We start from the raw sequence: 13856 nt of genomic DNA on the forward strand, positions 1-13856 counted from the left end.
GGCTGAAGCCAGTTCCTAGAAGCAGAGTCCGGATGTGGAAAGAGCGCTGGGCTGGGAAGCTGCCACTTGCTGGCTGGTGGACCTCGGGCAGGTCCCTCAGCCCCTCTGAGGCCCGGATTTCCCAGCCTGCGGTTAGGGGCTTAGACAGGATCAAGGAGGCTAGTGCCGTGCCCCCACCTCCACCTGCCCCATTTTCTCTGCTTAACTTCCCTGGAGCATCTCAAGATGGCACGGGGACAAGCAGGGCAAGCCACTCTACAATCAAAGTCCAAGGCCATTTGAGCACTTTCATCAGTGGACTATCATATGTGCCCATTTTATAGATGACACAACCAAGGCCCAGAGACTTTCCATGACTACTAGCCCAGGGCCAAACATTCGGGAGGCTATAGGGGCAGGACGTGAACGCCAATCTCCTGCCCAAAGGAGCTGGACTCTCAGCTTGGCGTCCCCTAGACCCCCACTGCCTACCATGAGGTGGGGAGGATAGGTCTGGGGTGGGGGAAGATTGGCAGACATCCCCAGGGGCCAGGGGTTCTGGAAGTGAGGGACGGTGCCTTGGCTGGGACAAAATATGTTTGACAAACACAGGACTGCATCCCTTCTCTGCATCGCACAGTGAGAAGATTCTCTTTTAAGCCACCTGATGCCACGGAGAAGACAGTCTCTGCTGGGTGCTAATAGCTCTTCAACGCCTCACCCCACCCTGCCAATCTCCCTTTTCCACCGAGGACGCATCTCAAGGCTTGGCAGGACACAGCTTCCAGCCAGAACTTAATAACCTTGCTTTGTTTTCCTTGGGCTTATTTTTATTCTTACCTTCTATTTATGGCAAGTGATACTGGTTTCCCATTTAAGGCAGTGATATAACGATTGTCTAAAAAAAGCGTTTAAGGGGAAGAAAAGTGGGTCTTGGATTTAAAGAAAATACGCATCAAGTAATAAGTGGTGTCTAGGTATGGCACGAGAATAACCGATATCTGCCCTGGTTCAAGAGGAGGAGAATGGAGGCGAGGGAGGCGCTGCCCAAGGACCCCCCGGACCGCACACCACGCAGACCTCCACCCAGGCGCGCCAGGCCAAGGTGACTCGGCGGCCCCGTCTGGCCGCACGTGCGCGGCGCATGTGCCAGCCCGCGGGGTCCCGCGCGCACCGAGACCTCGGGCGGGGAGCGGCGGCTCGGATCGGGCACCCGGGAGGGCACCCAGGGGGTCGGTCCCGGGAAGGAGAAGGGCGCGGGAGCGGTGGCGCGCGACCCCGCGGGAGCGGCTGGGGCCCCGGGCGGCTGGCGGCGGGCCCCTCGCGGGTCACCTGCGGCCGGGGCGGCGCGCGTGTGAGGGCATGCGCAGACGTCAGCCTCCCGGGCCCGTGCCGCCTTCCGGTCACGGTGCGCGCGCCCGGCCCCCGGCCCCACGCGCCCGGGCACGCGGAGCGCCAGCGGTGTGGGGGGCGGTGCCAGGCCGCAGGACCCGCCGCCCATTGGCCGAGCGCGGGGGCGGGGCGCCGGCGGGGGCGGGGCGCGGGCTCGGGGAGGCAGAGGTGGGCGCGGGGCGGCTGGACCCGCTGCTCGCGGGGTCGGAGGGGGTCTGCGGGCCCCGCGTGCGGGGGCGACAGAGGGCGCCCGGGGCTGAGCTGGGCTTCCGTGCTGGCCCCGCCATCGGGAGCCTGAGCTGCCACCACTTTTCGGGGGGACCCCTGACCTCGCCCTGCCGGAGAAGGAGAAACATTCGCCTCCGGGAAAGGGAGGGAAGGAGGAGCCGGGGCCCCGCAGAAAGTTCGCCTCCTCTGGGGGCCAGAGGAGGTGCAGGGGAGGAGGAGCCGGTGTGAGGCTAACTCGAGCTCCGAAGCTTTGGGGCGGCGTTCAAGGCCCCCTCCCACACGCGCGAGGAGCTGAGCGCCCTGCTCCTCCTTCAGCTGCTGGCGTCGCCTCGCGGGGAGAAAGGACCTGCCCTCCCGCGGGAGGAGAGCTGCCGAGCTGCGGGCAGAGGAGGCGGCAGCCGCCGAACCCCCCAACCCGGGCAGGCGGAGAAGGGAGCATAGGCGGCCAGGCGGGTTCGCCCACCCAGGACACACACACACAGTCGCCTCCAAAGGACCCGCCGGGAGTCTCTAAGGACCCTCTTTAAGTCCCGGAGTCGCCCCTACCGCCCTCCCCATATCCCCGGAGCCCCAGGCGGGGACCCCAGCATCGGACGTCCCCGCGCCTCCGGGCACCTGGCTCAGCCGGAGTCCCCCGGGTCGGGGCAGGGCCGGGCCGGCGGCGGCGAGCCGGAGCCCGCCCGGCGCCCGGGCCCTGCCGAGCCCTCGGAAGCCGCCCATGGGGCTCCGGCTGCCCGATCCCCCGAGCCCGGCCGCGCCCAGCCTGGCGGCTCGAGCCGCGCGCAGGAGGAGCCGGGCGCAGTGACCCGGGAGACCCCGCAGACTCCCGAAAGCGCGGCGGCGGCGGCGGCGGCGGCCGGCGGGGCAGGCGGTTCCTCGCACCTCCAGGCGCTTCCAGGCAGCCCTCCGAGCCGTGCCAGAGGCCCGGCCCGCCATTCCCAGGTAGGAGCGAGACAGCCCACCAGAGCTGGGGAGCTGGGCGAAGTGGGCAAGCCGGGAAGAAAGGTTTGAGGCTTGTCGGGGGGCTGGGTGACGCTTTACAGGGCGAGGGAAAGTTAAGCGGATGGAGCATCTGCTCGGGGCCGGGATCCTCCGGCAACTGCCTGTCCCGAGAAGATGAAGTTCGTTGAGGGCTGTGTGGGCCTGGGGGCTGGGCCCTTTCCTTATGCCGGGGAAGGCAGACTCTGCGACCTGCTCCTGTGTGCTGGATCTGGCGCTGGGAGCTTTCCATTTAAGAGATCTGGAGTAAGAGCCCATTTAAACAGGAGGAAACCGAGACTCCGGGAGCAGAGACACACACCTTCCCCAAGCACGCTGGCCCCACTTCCTGAGCCAGCTGCAGCTTGCAAACCTGGGGCGGGGAGGGGATGGGACCCGCCAGTGGCCCCTCAGCCTGGGGTGCATCTCCTTTGAGGAGGCAAGATTAAGGAGTGTCTTCCCTGACCAGAGTTGCTTGAGCTTTTTTTCTAGGTTGGCGCAAGGAGTGTTTCCTTCCCAGGAAGGGTTTCCTGTGCTCAGCTAGCCAGAGGGACCCCTGCCCCCTGCCTGCCTCTGAGGGGCTCTCTCTGACCTCTCTGCCCCCAGCCCTGGGAGGATGACAAAGGATGTTGTCCAGGACATCATGGGAGATAGGAGGCTGAGCTGGGAGTGGACAGCCAGCTCAGGAGCCCGTGATTCAGGCTTCCCCTCTCATCGGAGAGACAAGATGGGGTCCCCGCAAGACCTCTGCCTGTGCTCCAGGCCCACCCCACCTGGCTGCTCCAGGCAGCCCCTTGGCTGCCAAGAGGAAGTGCCGCAAAGAAAGGATGCTGCTTGCTGTGTGCCAGGGGCTGTGCCAGCCTCTTCACTTCTCCCTAAACTCTCGGGGCCACGCTGTGGGCTTGTTTAGAGTGTACCCATTTGGTAGATGACCAGTCCCCTCCGGCCAAGCCATTTGCCCAAGGTTGCCGAGCTGGCAAGAGGCAGAGCTGATCTGCTGAAAGCTGATGCCTGCCTGCTTTCTCCCATCCTGAGCCGTTAAGGCTGCTGAGGTTGGCTTTGCAAAGCCCCCAGGAGTCCCCTCAGTGTGGGCATGGAGGCCAGTGAATACACGTGTGTCCAGAGAGGCTGGGGTGTGCGTGGATGGGGTGTGTGTGGATGGAGGATGCTTAAGGTGTGTGGGAGGCAGAGAGGGAAAGAGCGCCAGTGCAGTGACAAGCTCTGGGGTACTCACAAGGAGGAGGACGTGTCCAGACTCTCGTCCTGCCGTCCTTGACCATCTGACCCCTGCGTCTTCCAGGCAAGCCCTGGGGGAGGGGCTTGAAGGGGAAGAAACGGGTGAAGCCGCCGAAGCGTTTGCTGGGAGCTGGCTGGGCAGGGTTTGGGGGAGAGTGTGGGCAGGGTGCCCGCCCCCAGCTGCTTGTAGGGAGAGAGAGGGAATGAACGTATAATAGCCCTCAGGGGTCGCTGCCCTGCCTGATGCCAGCTGAGGCTCACTGAGTCAGACACTGTTGAAAAAGACTCTGGTTTTGGCCAGGAGGTGGGTTGGATAGAGGTAAGAGCCCAGACTTTGAAGCTGACGGCCTGATTCTAATCCTGGCCCAGCCAGTCATCTGTGAGCTGGGGCAAGTGACTCAGCTTCTCGGAGCTTCAGTGTCCCCATCGGTCCGGTGGGTCGATGGCAGACCCCTCTTGATGGGACTGTTGTGAAGTCGTTGGAATAAGGGACACAAAGCACCCAGTGTGATGGAAGCTGCCTGGCTGTGCCCATGCTTCCCCCAGGATGGCCCCACTGCACCTCTGCTCCGGGGCTTTCTGCCTCCCAGGTGCCCTTAGAATGACCCGGGGGTCCCGCTTAACCACTCTCTGGGCCTCCTGGGTGGGACTCTAAACTCTCAAAGGGCCCTTTGAACTCCGACCCCTGTGTGCTCCTCGCTGTGGGGTCAGCCTGGCTGAGGATGAGACAGGAGAGCAGGTGGCGGCTGAGGAGCTGTGCCCACAGCGCTACCCATGGTGCCTCCTCCTCAGAGGGAGGAGAGAGAAGGAGGAGGTGGGGGTGGGAGGAAGGAGGAGGTGGGGGTGGGAGGCGGGACCCACCGAGGTACTGTCACCTGGTGTCCAGGTGTCTGGGCAGCTCACACAGCCCCACATGTCTGGGGCCACGTGAAACTCGCAGTCTGCTCTCAGAGAGGAAAGCCACATGTTTTTTTCTCCTTTGCCTCTCTTTGGCTCCCTGCCTCCTCTCTCTGACTCTCTGCCTCCTCTCTCTGCCTGCCTGCCTCCTCTCTTGGACTCCCTGCCCCCGTCTCTGACTTCCTTGGGCCCATTCAGTCACTGACATTAGCACGGTACCAGGAGCTCTGGGCTAGAGGCTGGGGCAGGCAGGGGTGGAGACCAAGATTGTCCTGGGGGCTGCTGGCCTCCTCCTCTCTCTGTCTAGACGGAGGTGATCCCCAGCAGAGTCAGGCTCCCTGCCGAGGGACCTGGGGAGGGGGCTGTCATGGGTGGGCCCTCTTTGCCCCCATCTCCACCAGAGGCCCAGGCCGGCTTGCCCAGCCCCGAAGGAGACTGAGAAGGGTTCCCTGGGGATGGTCTTGCCGCCTCCTCTCCCCACTGCCCGCCCCCGGGTGTGCCTGGGGCACCGAGACCCTCCTGAGCACAGCCCCTGGGCCGGCAGGCAGGGTGGGGGTGGAGGAGAAGCCCCCAGAAGGGGGCTTCGGGCTGGCTCCAGAGGAAAAGCCACTCGCTCCATTCATTCATGGGTCATTTATTGAACGCCTGCTGTATGTATGCACTGAAATCCTGTGGGATAGATTGAGAGGTGGCTTCAAGCATAAACGGGGAGGGGAACGGGGCGGGGGGTGTCTCAGGCTTGGCGTCACTGTCCTGGCTCCCTTATTAACTAAACGGGCCAGTCACATAGACTTTTGAGCCTCAGGGTCCTTCGTGGGGAGGCAGTGAGAAGACTCCGCAGCACAGGGTCACACTGTGTGGGTTCAAGTCCCGCCTTGGCTGGGCACTGGCTGTGTGGCCATGAGCAAGTTCCTAAACTTTCTCTGGGCTTCAGTTTCCTCATCTTTAAATTGAGGCAACTCTGCTTACCTTGGGGGGTTACTGAGGGCCGAAGTGGGCTGTGACATACGCAGCATTTGAAGACTCTGGCATCTGTTGGCTGCGAAATAAATGTCAGCTTCTGTCACTGTCCTCTCCTTGGCACACGGCACTGGCTTGGTCAGTGGTGGCTGTTGTCACAACTCCGGGCCTGGTCTGCAGGGTACTGAGCGGCCTCATTGCACGTGTCCCTTCATTCATAGCGGCTGTCCTGTAGCTTGGAGCTGGCCATGTGGGAGTACGTATGCTACTGAGATTGACAGGCGCTACCAGCCAGAGCTTTCTAGAAGGGTCTTTCTGGGTTCCGGCTTACTGCTCAGCGGCTCTCAGTTGGGCTGGGCAAGCAGACGCGGAGGCCTGAGTGCCCTGCACGGGAGACCCGCACATGGGAGGTGTGTCCACCTCGGGTCCTGTAATGTTCTAGTCACGGCAGACATCGAACGTTACCATGTTGGAGACAGCCTTGAGGGGAATGGACGTGGTGCTCCAGGCTCCTGACCTAGGGCCACCGGGGGTCGGGACCAGGCATATTAGCAGGTGCTGCCTTTTGTGCAGATTGAAAGAAGGTGCCTTCTCTGAGCAGATGGACTCTGCAAAGACAGCCCCCACTTTCTCACTCAGCTGGGTGCCTGGTGCAGTGCCCAACCTGCACAACCATGGGTGGCAACCTGCTGAGGGCAGAGAGGGTCCGTATTTCAGCTGGCCTGTGCCCATTTGCACTTCCTCTTCTCTAGAGAGGGGAGGGTTTCCTGCTGGGGTGGGGTGGGAAGTCAGGGAGGGCTTCAGAGAGGAGGTAGCCTTTGGGCCAGACCCTGAAACATGAAGTGAAGAGGGTGTTTTGGGGGAGGGACTAGCATGAGCTATGGATCGGGGGCAGGTCTCAGCAGAGCTCACACTGACTAGGGCGACTGGGGCTCAGGGCTCGGGGGTTCTGGGGGTGCTCGAATCGGAAAGGAGGGCTTGGCTGTGAACGGCCTCTGGGGAGGGCCTCCCGGGGCCTCTGGAGGTTTGCTCATCTCCACTTGGGGTTTGGAGCTTGGGTCCATTTCCGCCTCTTCCACAAGGCCAAGAGGCTCCTATGGAAGGTTCTGGGTGTGCTCTGGAACCATCAACCCTTGGAGCTCTGAGCGGCTTGTGTCACTCCTGGGTTGTTTCTCTGACCCGCATCCCCTAGTCCAGGTCCCTGGGTCTCCTGGAGGTGGCCAAAGTCCCAGGGCCTGGGGGTGAAAATCCCAGGGCAGCGTGGCCCTGGGCATGGAGGACTGGTCTGGACGTGGCCTTTCCCTTCTCCCCAGGGGGCTCTAAGGTCACGGCCCCCAGGCCCGTGCTGAAGGCCTGTGCCCTGTCCTGCAGGCACAGGCTCCTGGGAGGCCAGAATGGAGAGGACGGGGCATGAGAGTTAGCCTTTTTGAGGTCTTCCCATATGCAGAGCTCTTTACGACAGCCCCGTGAGTCGAGCCCATTTTACAGACAGAAAACTGAGACCCAGACAGGAGCACGCGGAGGAGGGCCGGGCCCAGGGCCCCTGACGCCTGCTCCCCGCTCTCTGCCGCAGCCCCGAGCCATGATGAAGACCTTGTCCAGCGGCAACTGCGCGCTCAGCGTGCCCGCCAAAAACTCCTACCGCATGGTGGTGCTGGGCGCCTCGCGGGTGGGCAAGAGCTCCATCGTCTCCCGCTTCCTCAACGGCCGCTTCGACGACCAGTACACACCCACCATCGAGGACTTCCACCGCAAAGTCTACAACATCCGTGGGGACATGTACCAGCTGGACATCCTGGACACGTCCGGCAACCACCCCTTCCCCGCCATGCGCAGGCTCTCCATCCTTACAGGTGGGTGCCTGGGCGGGCGTGGGCGCTGAGGATGCGGGTGCAGAAACCAAGGGGCTGCTGCCTTCTCCTCCTGCGGGAGGTGACTTGACAGGGCTCCGGGGCCCGTGGTCAGTCTGCTGGGCTCCGGTCTCTTGACGCCCCAGGCCTTTGCCGCGTCTCGGCGAGGTAGGGCAGGACTGGGCAGTGGCCAGCCAGAGGGCAGCCGGGGGCCCTGCCCAAGCTGGGGGCTCAGTAACAATCATAGTAGCAGTAATGGCAACAGCTGACACTTATCAAGACCCGTTCTTAGAGCTGGGCATGTATTTATGTAATCCTCACACCTAACCAAGGAGATAGGTTTTAGCTTCCATTTTACAAGTGGGGAAACTGAGGCCCAGAGAGGTTAAGTTACTCCAGGTGGTAACACAGCTGATAGATGGCCGTCTGGCTCTCATGCTTTATTTACCACCAAGCTCCCCTGTAGCCCTGGAACCTGCCAGGAGGGGAGCAGTGGGGAGGGAGTGGGAGACTGTGGGGATTAAGGGGCCGGGGGAGGTGTGGGACCGGGCCATCCTCACATCACTCAGGCACTTCTGTGCGGTGGCGAAGAGGGCAGGCCCGGAAACCTGGCCACCTGGGTCCTGTCCTGGTTCCACTGCATCCTGGTTTTGTACCCCTGGGCAAGTGACTTTGTCTCTGTGCCTCAGTTTTCTCATCTGTAAACTGGCGTCACGTTGGCACCCACCCCAGAGGGCATGGTGAGAATGAAACGAGTCACTGTGGGTGCGTGGTGAGCATGTGGGAAGTGCACGGTAACTGTTGGGTTTAGGTTCAGCCGCAGTGTGCCCGCTGCGGCCGTGCGGTCATTCCCCAGGCCTGCCCCTCGCATGGCCGGGCAGGGAGGGAGGGAAGGAAGGAGTGAGGAACCCTCCAGCCATCACTAACCCCTCCAGATAGAGACCCTTCTGCGCCGAGAAACCGGAGCCATTCCCGTCCCCTGCCCCAGACCCTCCGTGAATGCCCAAGGTGGACAGCTTCCTCTTCTGGGTGGTCCTTGCTGACCATCTGACCCAGATCGCGCTTGCACCCCCCAGACCCCATATTTTGGAGAGGAATGTGTGGATAGCAGGAGCCCTGGGTCGACCTGGGTTCCAGTCCTGGCTTCACTGCTTGGTGGTCCAGACGTGTGACCAGACGTCTGAATCCCTGTCTCCCCAGCTGCACAACGGGCATAACCTTGCTTCTCCCCGGTGTGGCCGTGAGGACTGACCAAAAGTGGTGGTGGGGGGGTGCTTCCAGCACACAGTGGCTACTGCAGGAATGTCAGCTCTCCCTTCCTTGGGGAGAGGACTGGGCACCCACCCATATAAATGGGGCTAACGTCAGAAGGAGGGAAAGGAGATGTGGAGAGGAGCCACATGCAATTTCCAAAATTAATTATTATTTTACTTTTTTTTTGCTGAGGAAGATTCGCCCTGAGCTGACATCTATTGCCAATTTTCCTCTTTTTTTTTGCTTGAGGAAGATTAGCTCTGACCTAACATCTGTACCCATCTTTCTCCACTTTATATGTGGGTTGCTGCCACAGGATGGCTGATGAGTGGTGTTAGTCTTCACCTGGGATCTGATCCTGTGAACCCAGGCCACCAAAGTGGAGCATGCCAAACTTAACTGCTACGCCATGGGTCTGGCCTCCCAAATTAATTTTTAATTACACAAATAATATACTCACACCTTCCTTTAAGCATACGGAAAAGGCTAAAAAGCTCCCTTGACCCATGACCCCAACCCTGGGATCCTCCCCCTCCCCGGAGGTGACCACCCCATCAGTCTGACGTGGACACTCCTGGACGCCCCCTGCACACGCTGACATTCATGGTCTTATCCCCGTAATAGAGTATTTTCGTCATCTCTTCTTCCCGTGCGCACATCACTCCAGGCACACCTGTCTGCTGCCTGCTCTCTTCCCCCCCAGCCCCCGACCCTGGCCTCATTTTCCAGCCTGGTGCTGGTGCCCAGGAGATGCTAAAGGCATTCATCCCGCCACCAGCCCTGCTTCCGTTGCCAGCCGCGTCTCTGGAGCTTGGCATCGCAGTCTTGCATTTGAATATGTCAAGGCCGCCGAGTCCTCAGGGGCCCAGGATTAGCCCAATGGGACGGGGTTTGGCAGCACGAGCGGAAACGGTTGCCAGGCTGGCACTGCCTTTCTAAACAGCTCACACCGTCATTCGTCCAGCCCATCCTGTCCATTCAGCCAGCTTTGTGAACACCCACTGTGCGCTGGGCTCCGAGACCACGAGGGGGATGAGGTCTCCCTGTGCCCGCGAGCTGACTGGTCAGAGCACGCTGTTGGCCGGACACAGTTCTGGCTGTGGCATGTGCTGTTACCGGGGCACATGGCGTGCTCTGGGGCCCAGAGGAATGGACAGAGGTGCTGCCAGGAGCTGGAACCGCTTGAGTCTTCTCTTGAGAAGCAGGCCAGTTACCCACGCCTCTGAGCCTCAGTTTCCTCATCTGTAAAACAGGGATCTTGACCTTTCCCCCCAGGTTCTTGCGAATTTAAGCCACAGTGTGGAAGGTGCCTTGGGTGTGAGGCTGTGCTCACTGTAGTAAGATCTGGAAACTGGGCTGCAGGCACGGGCCCTCCCTCGCCCTCCCTGCCACCCCCGCCCCCCTCTGCATCGTCCGTGTTTCAGACTCAAAGACGTGTCTTGGCCGATGCAGCGAGTTGAAGCAGGGGTGGTGTGGGCCCTAGAAGCCGGCGTTCACTTACTCGTCCATGACTTATTCAAGGAGCAGAGAGCCCTCGCTGGGTGCTGGGCACCAGGTGGGTGAGGACAGAATCAGGTCCAAATCTCGGCCTGGCCACCTTCGAGCTGTGTGATCTTAGGCAGGTTGTTTGCCCTTTCTGAGCCTCAGGCTGCTCACCTGTAACATGAGGGTGATGAACTCTCCCTCACAGAGGTTTTGGGAGGAGTCAAGGGGAAAAGTGGGCATGCAGCACGTGACCCACGCTGGTGCTCACAGGTGCCTTGTTCTCATCATTATTACTGAGACCTAAGATCACCAGGCATAAGCCGCTTCCCAGTCATTGTCTCGTGAAATGCTCAAAATCATCCTACAGGCCAGGACTTCATCCGCTGGGGACAGGTGGGGAAACTGAGGTTTAGAGAGGTCGCATGACGTGCTCAAGGCCGTGTGGCTACTAGGTGGAGGAGGCATGTTGAGCTAGCCTGCCTGATGCCAACTCTCTGAGTTCCTACTATGCGTTAGGCTCTAGTCCAGGCACTGGGGATGTGCACTGACCAAGACACGCAAGACCCCGGCCCTCATGGAAATCGTCTTTATTATTATTCGAACAAGTCCGCACAGGTGCACAACTCACTCACCCGTCTCCAGCCCTGCAGGGAAGCGTAGGGTGAATTCACTGGGTTTGAACCATATGCGCCCACATTAGCTACGTGACCTCGAACAAGGGATTTAACCCTCGGGCCTCAAGTCTCCCGCTCTGGAAAATGGGAGAATAACAGAACATCCCCGCAGAGCCAGTGGAGCGCTAAGTCAGTGATGCTGCGCGAAGGGCTCAGTGCCCCTAAACGTCAGCGGGCGGGGTGATGGGTCACGCAGAGGGGGCCCACGAGGGAGGCCGGGCGCCGGCCTGTGGACTCACCACCCGGGTTTTCCCTCCTGCAGGCGACGTCTTCATCCTGGTGTTCAGCCTGGATAACCGGGAGTCCTTCGACGAGGTCAAGCGGCTCCAGAAACAGATCCTGGAGGTCAAGTCGTGCCTGAAGAACAAGACCAAGGAGGCGGCCGAGCTGCCCATGGTCATCTGCGGCAACAAGAACGACCACGGCGAGCTCTGCCGCCAGGTGCCCGCCACCGAGGCCGAGCTGCTGGTGTCGGGCGACGAGAACTGCGCCTACTTCGAGGTGTCGGCCAAGAAGAACACCAACGTGGACGAGATGTTCTACGTGCTCTTCAGCATGGCCAAGCTGCCGCACGAGATGAGCCCGGCCCTGCACCGCAAGATCTCCGTGCAGTACGGCGACGCCTTCCACCCCAGGCCATTCTGCATGCGCCGCGTCAAGGAGATGGACGCCTACGGCATGGTGTCACCCTTCGCCCGCCGGCCCAGCGTCAACAGTGACCTCAAGTACATCAAGGCCAAGGTCCTTCGGGAGGGCCAGGCCCGAGAGCGGGACAAGTGCACCATCCAGTGAGCAGGAGGGAGGCTGGGGGGGGTGGGGTGCGCCTTGGGTGGTGCCTTACGGGATGGCCCCCGATGTCCCCTGGACAAGACCCCACGGCAGTCGTGTTCAGTGACCTTGGGCACCAGCCTGGAGGACCCCGGCCTCTGACCTTGGACGTTCTCCTGCCTTCCCACTGCTTCCCTCTTCTCCACGGCTCCCCCGTGGTTTCGTCTCCTCCGTGGGGAGATGGGTCTCTGCGGGGCAGGAAACAAGGTCGGGGGACACCCTGGGCTTATGCGGGGACCCCCGTCGGAGCTTTCCTGTCCTTGGGATGCAAGAAACAGCGATGCCAGAGGGGCCGGGACCCCCGCCTCCAACAGCGCCCCCTGGAACAGTCACAGATTGAAAACAACGCCCAGAGCCAGAGGGGAGAGGTGGCCGCTCTCCTGGTGTAAGACCCAGCTTGGTTTAGGTGGCGGCTGGGAGACCCCCCCACCCTGAAAATCTTGCCTTCTGGCTCAGCTGTTTCTCCCCCAGCCCCCCAGCTGTCCCTGACATGGAGCAGGGGCGTCTGTGTGTCCAAAGGGAGGCCGGCCACATCTCCCAGACCACGTCCACCTCCTGGACTGCCCTCCTCCACCTCTTTGCCCCGCTTCCTCTCGTCCGCTGGCTGTGCTTTGTGGCTGCAGCTGTTTTCATGTCATGCGTAGCGGTAAAAGTGGATGTTACTGTACTGTGCAAGCCTGGTGACCCCTCGCTGGCTAGGCCCCTACCCAAGTGCAATACGCGGCCTCCACTGGGGACGGCCCGCGTCCGGATGGGGTCCCGTGGCCCATCTGCAGCTGGACAGCTTCACCGTGGACCCCTGCATGGTGGGGCAGGCAGGCCGGGCCGCGGCTCCTGCCCCCATTTCACGGAGGGGGAGGCTGAGACTCAGAGGGGAAGTGACGAGCGCCAGCCCTGGCGCCCTCGAGTGCCAGGCTGTCCTCCACTGTGCTCGTTCCTCAGACATTTATGGAGCACCTGCTGGGTGCAGGGCCCACCGTGTGCTGGGAAGCAAAGAAGGTGAGCAGTGCACTTTCCGCCCCCCAGGCCAGGGCGCTCCCCGGCCCGGCCTCTGTCCCTTCACCGGCCCAGCCCTGCTGTCCACTGCCTTCTGCACACCAGCTGTTGGGAGGCGTGGAGGAGCAGCTGGGAGCCTGAGCTGAGCCCGGGAGAGGCAGGTGATAAAAGCTCCCGGTGGGTCTTTTCCCTTGTACCTGGGAGTGGACGTGCTGGACGCCAGGCGTGGCAGGATCTGAACCTGTAGACCAAAAACTCTTGTCATCAGCTCTTAAACACGTTTTGTATCTTAATCTCTTTGAAAATATTGACGTTTAGGGCTGCAAAGAGCCTTGGAGATCATCTAGTGAATCATTCTGAGGCCCAGAGATGGGGAGGAGCTTGCCTCAGGTCACACAGCAAGTCTCTGAGTGGCAGAAGCAGGACCAGGTCTGGGCCTTCAGCACACACTGTGATGGGCCCCTCTCCTGAGGCTGCCTCAGCCCCTGGGGCCTTCAGAGATTTGAGGCGTCTTCTCCTGACCCTCTCCCTGAGTCTGTCTGGGAGGGCTCCTGGGGATTCTGTGTACATTGTGCCCATGTACATACATGTACGCACGTGAACACACACATATACACGTGCTCCGGCCCCAGCTCTGCACCCCCTACACCCCAAGGCAGCAGCTCTGACCCTGCTTCTGTGTCCCCGCCCGGCCCCTGCCTGACCCTTCGAAGCAGACCAGGTACCTTGGCCAGGACAGGTGTGTGGCCTGGTCTCACCCAGTCACGCGCTCCCTGCCTCAGATCTCTGTGTACACTACCGATTAAAGTGGGTTCGTTTCTAAGCTGTGTCCTTGACCATGTGTATTTTCTGCATTTCCAAGAGGAGGTGCACCTCTTCCCCCACTGAAGCTGGCCTCTCCCGCCCCGGACTGCACTGCCCCAGGCCCTCGCCCTGCGCGTCCACGCTGAGGCAGTCTTCAAGCTTCAGTAGGTGGGGGCGGGGGCACCCAGGATGGGAGGTTGTGCCCTTTATTGGGCCCTGGCCCCTCTGGGCCGCCCAGGGTTATGTGTGTTGAGTTGTCTGTGTCCCTCTGGAGGGGTGGCCAGGTCAGACAGGA

General features: G+C 61.3%; 1 protein-coding gene across 2 annotated transcripts; it reads left to right on the plus strand.

Annotated features, from left to right (window-relative positions):
• The first annotated feature begins 580 nt into the window (after positions 1–580).
• Positions 581–13580, plus strand: RASD2 (RASD family member 2). 2 transcript variants are annotated; one of them, XM_070600734.1, is made up of 3 exons: positions 581–1084; positions 7244–7523; positions 11196–13580. In XM_070600734.1, exons 2-3 carry the CDS (start codon positions 7253–7255, stop codon positions 11723–11725), a joined length of 801 nt encoding a protein of 266 aa, XP_070456835.1. In that variant the 5' UTR covers positions 581–1084; positions 7244–7252; the 3' UTR covers positions 11726–13580. The 2 variants fall into 2 exon arrangements, with proteins under 2 accessions (XP_070456835.1, XP_070456836.1); XM_070600735.1 differs by lacking the exon at positions 581–1084 and adding an exon at positions 2042–2541.
• Positions 13581–13856: the final 276 nt, after the last annotated feature.

The sequence above is a fragment of the Equus przewalskii genome, chromosome 29 (genome assembly GCF_037783145.1).
Source record: "Equus przewalskii isolate Varuska chromosome 29, EquPr2, whole genome shotgun sequence".
Lineage (NCBI taxonomy): Eukaryota > Metazoa > Chordata > Mammalia > Perissodactyla > Equidae > Equus > Equus przewalskii.

Excerpts from the sequence above, each read along its gene's own strand:
- RASD2 (XM_070600734.1), top strand. The coding sequence starts at position 7,253 with ATGATGAAGACCTTGTCCAGCGGCAACTGCGCGCTCAGCGTGCCCGCC. Across the intron at positions 7,524-11,195 it reads CAGGCTCTCCATCCTTACAG|GCGACGTCTTCATCCTGGTG; the intron begins GTGGGTGCCTGG and ends TCCCTCCTGCAG.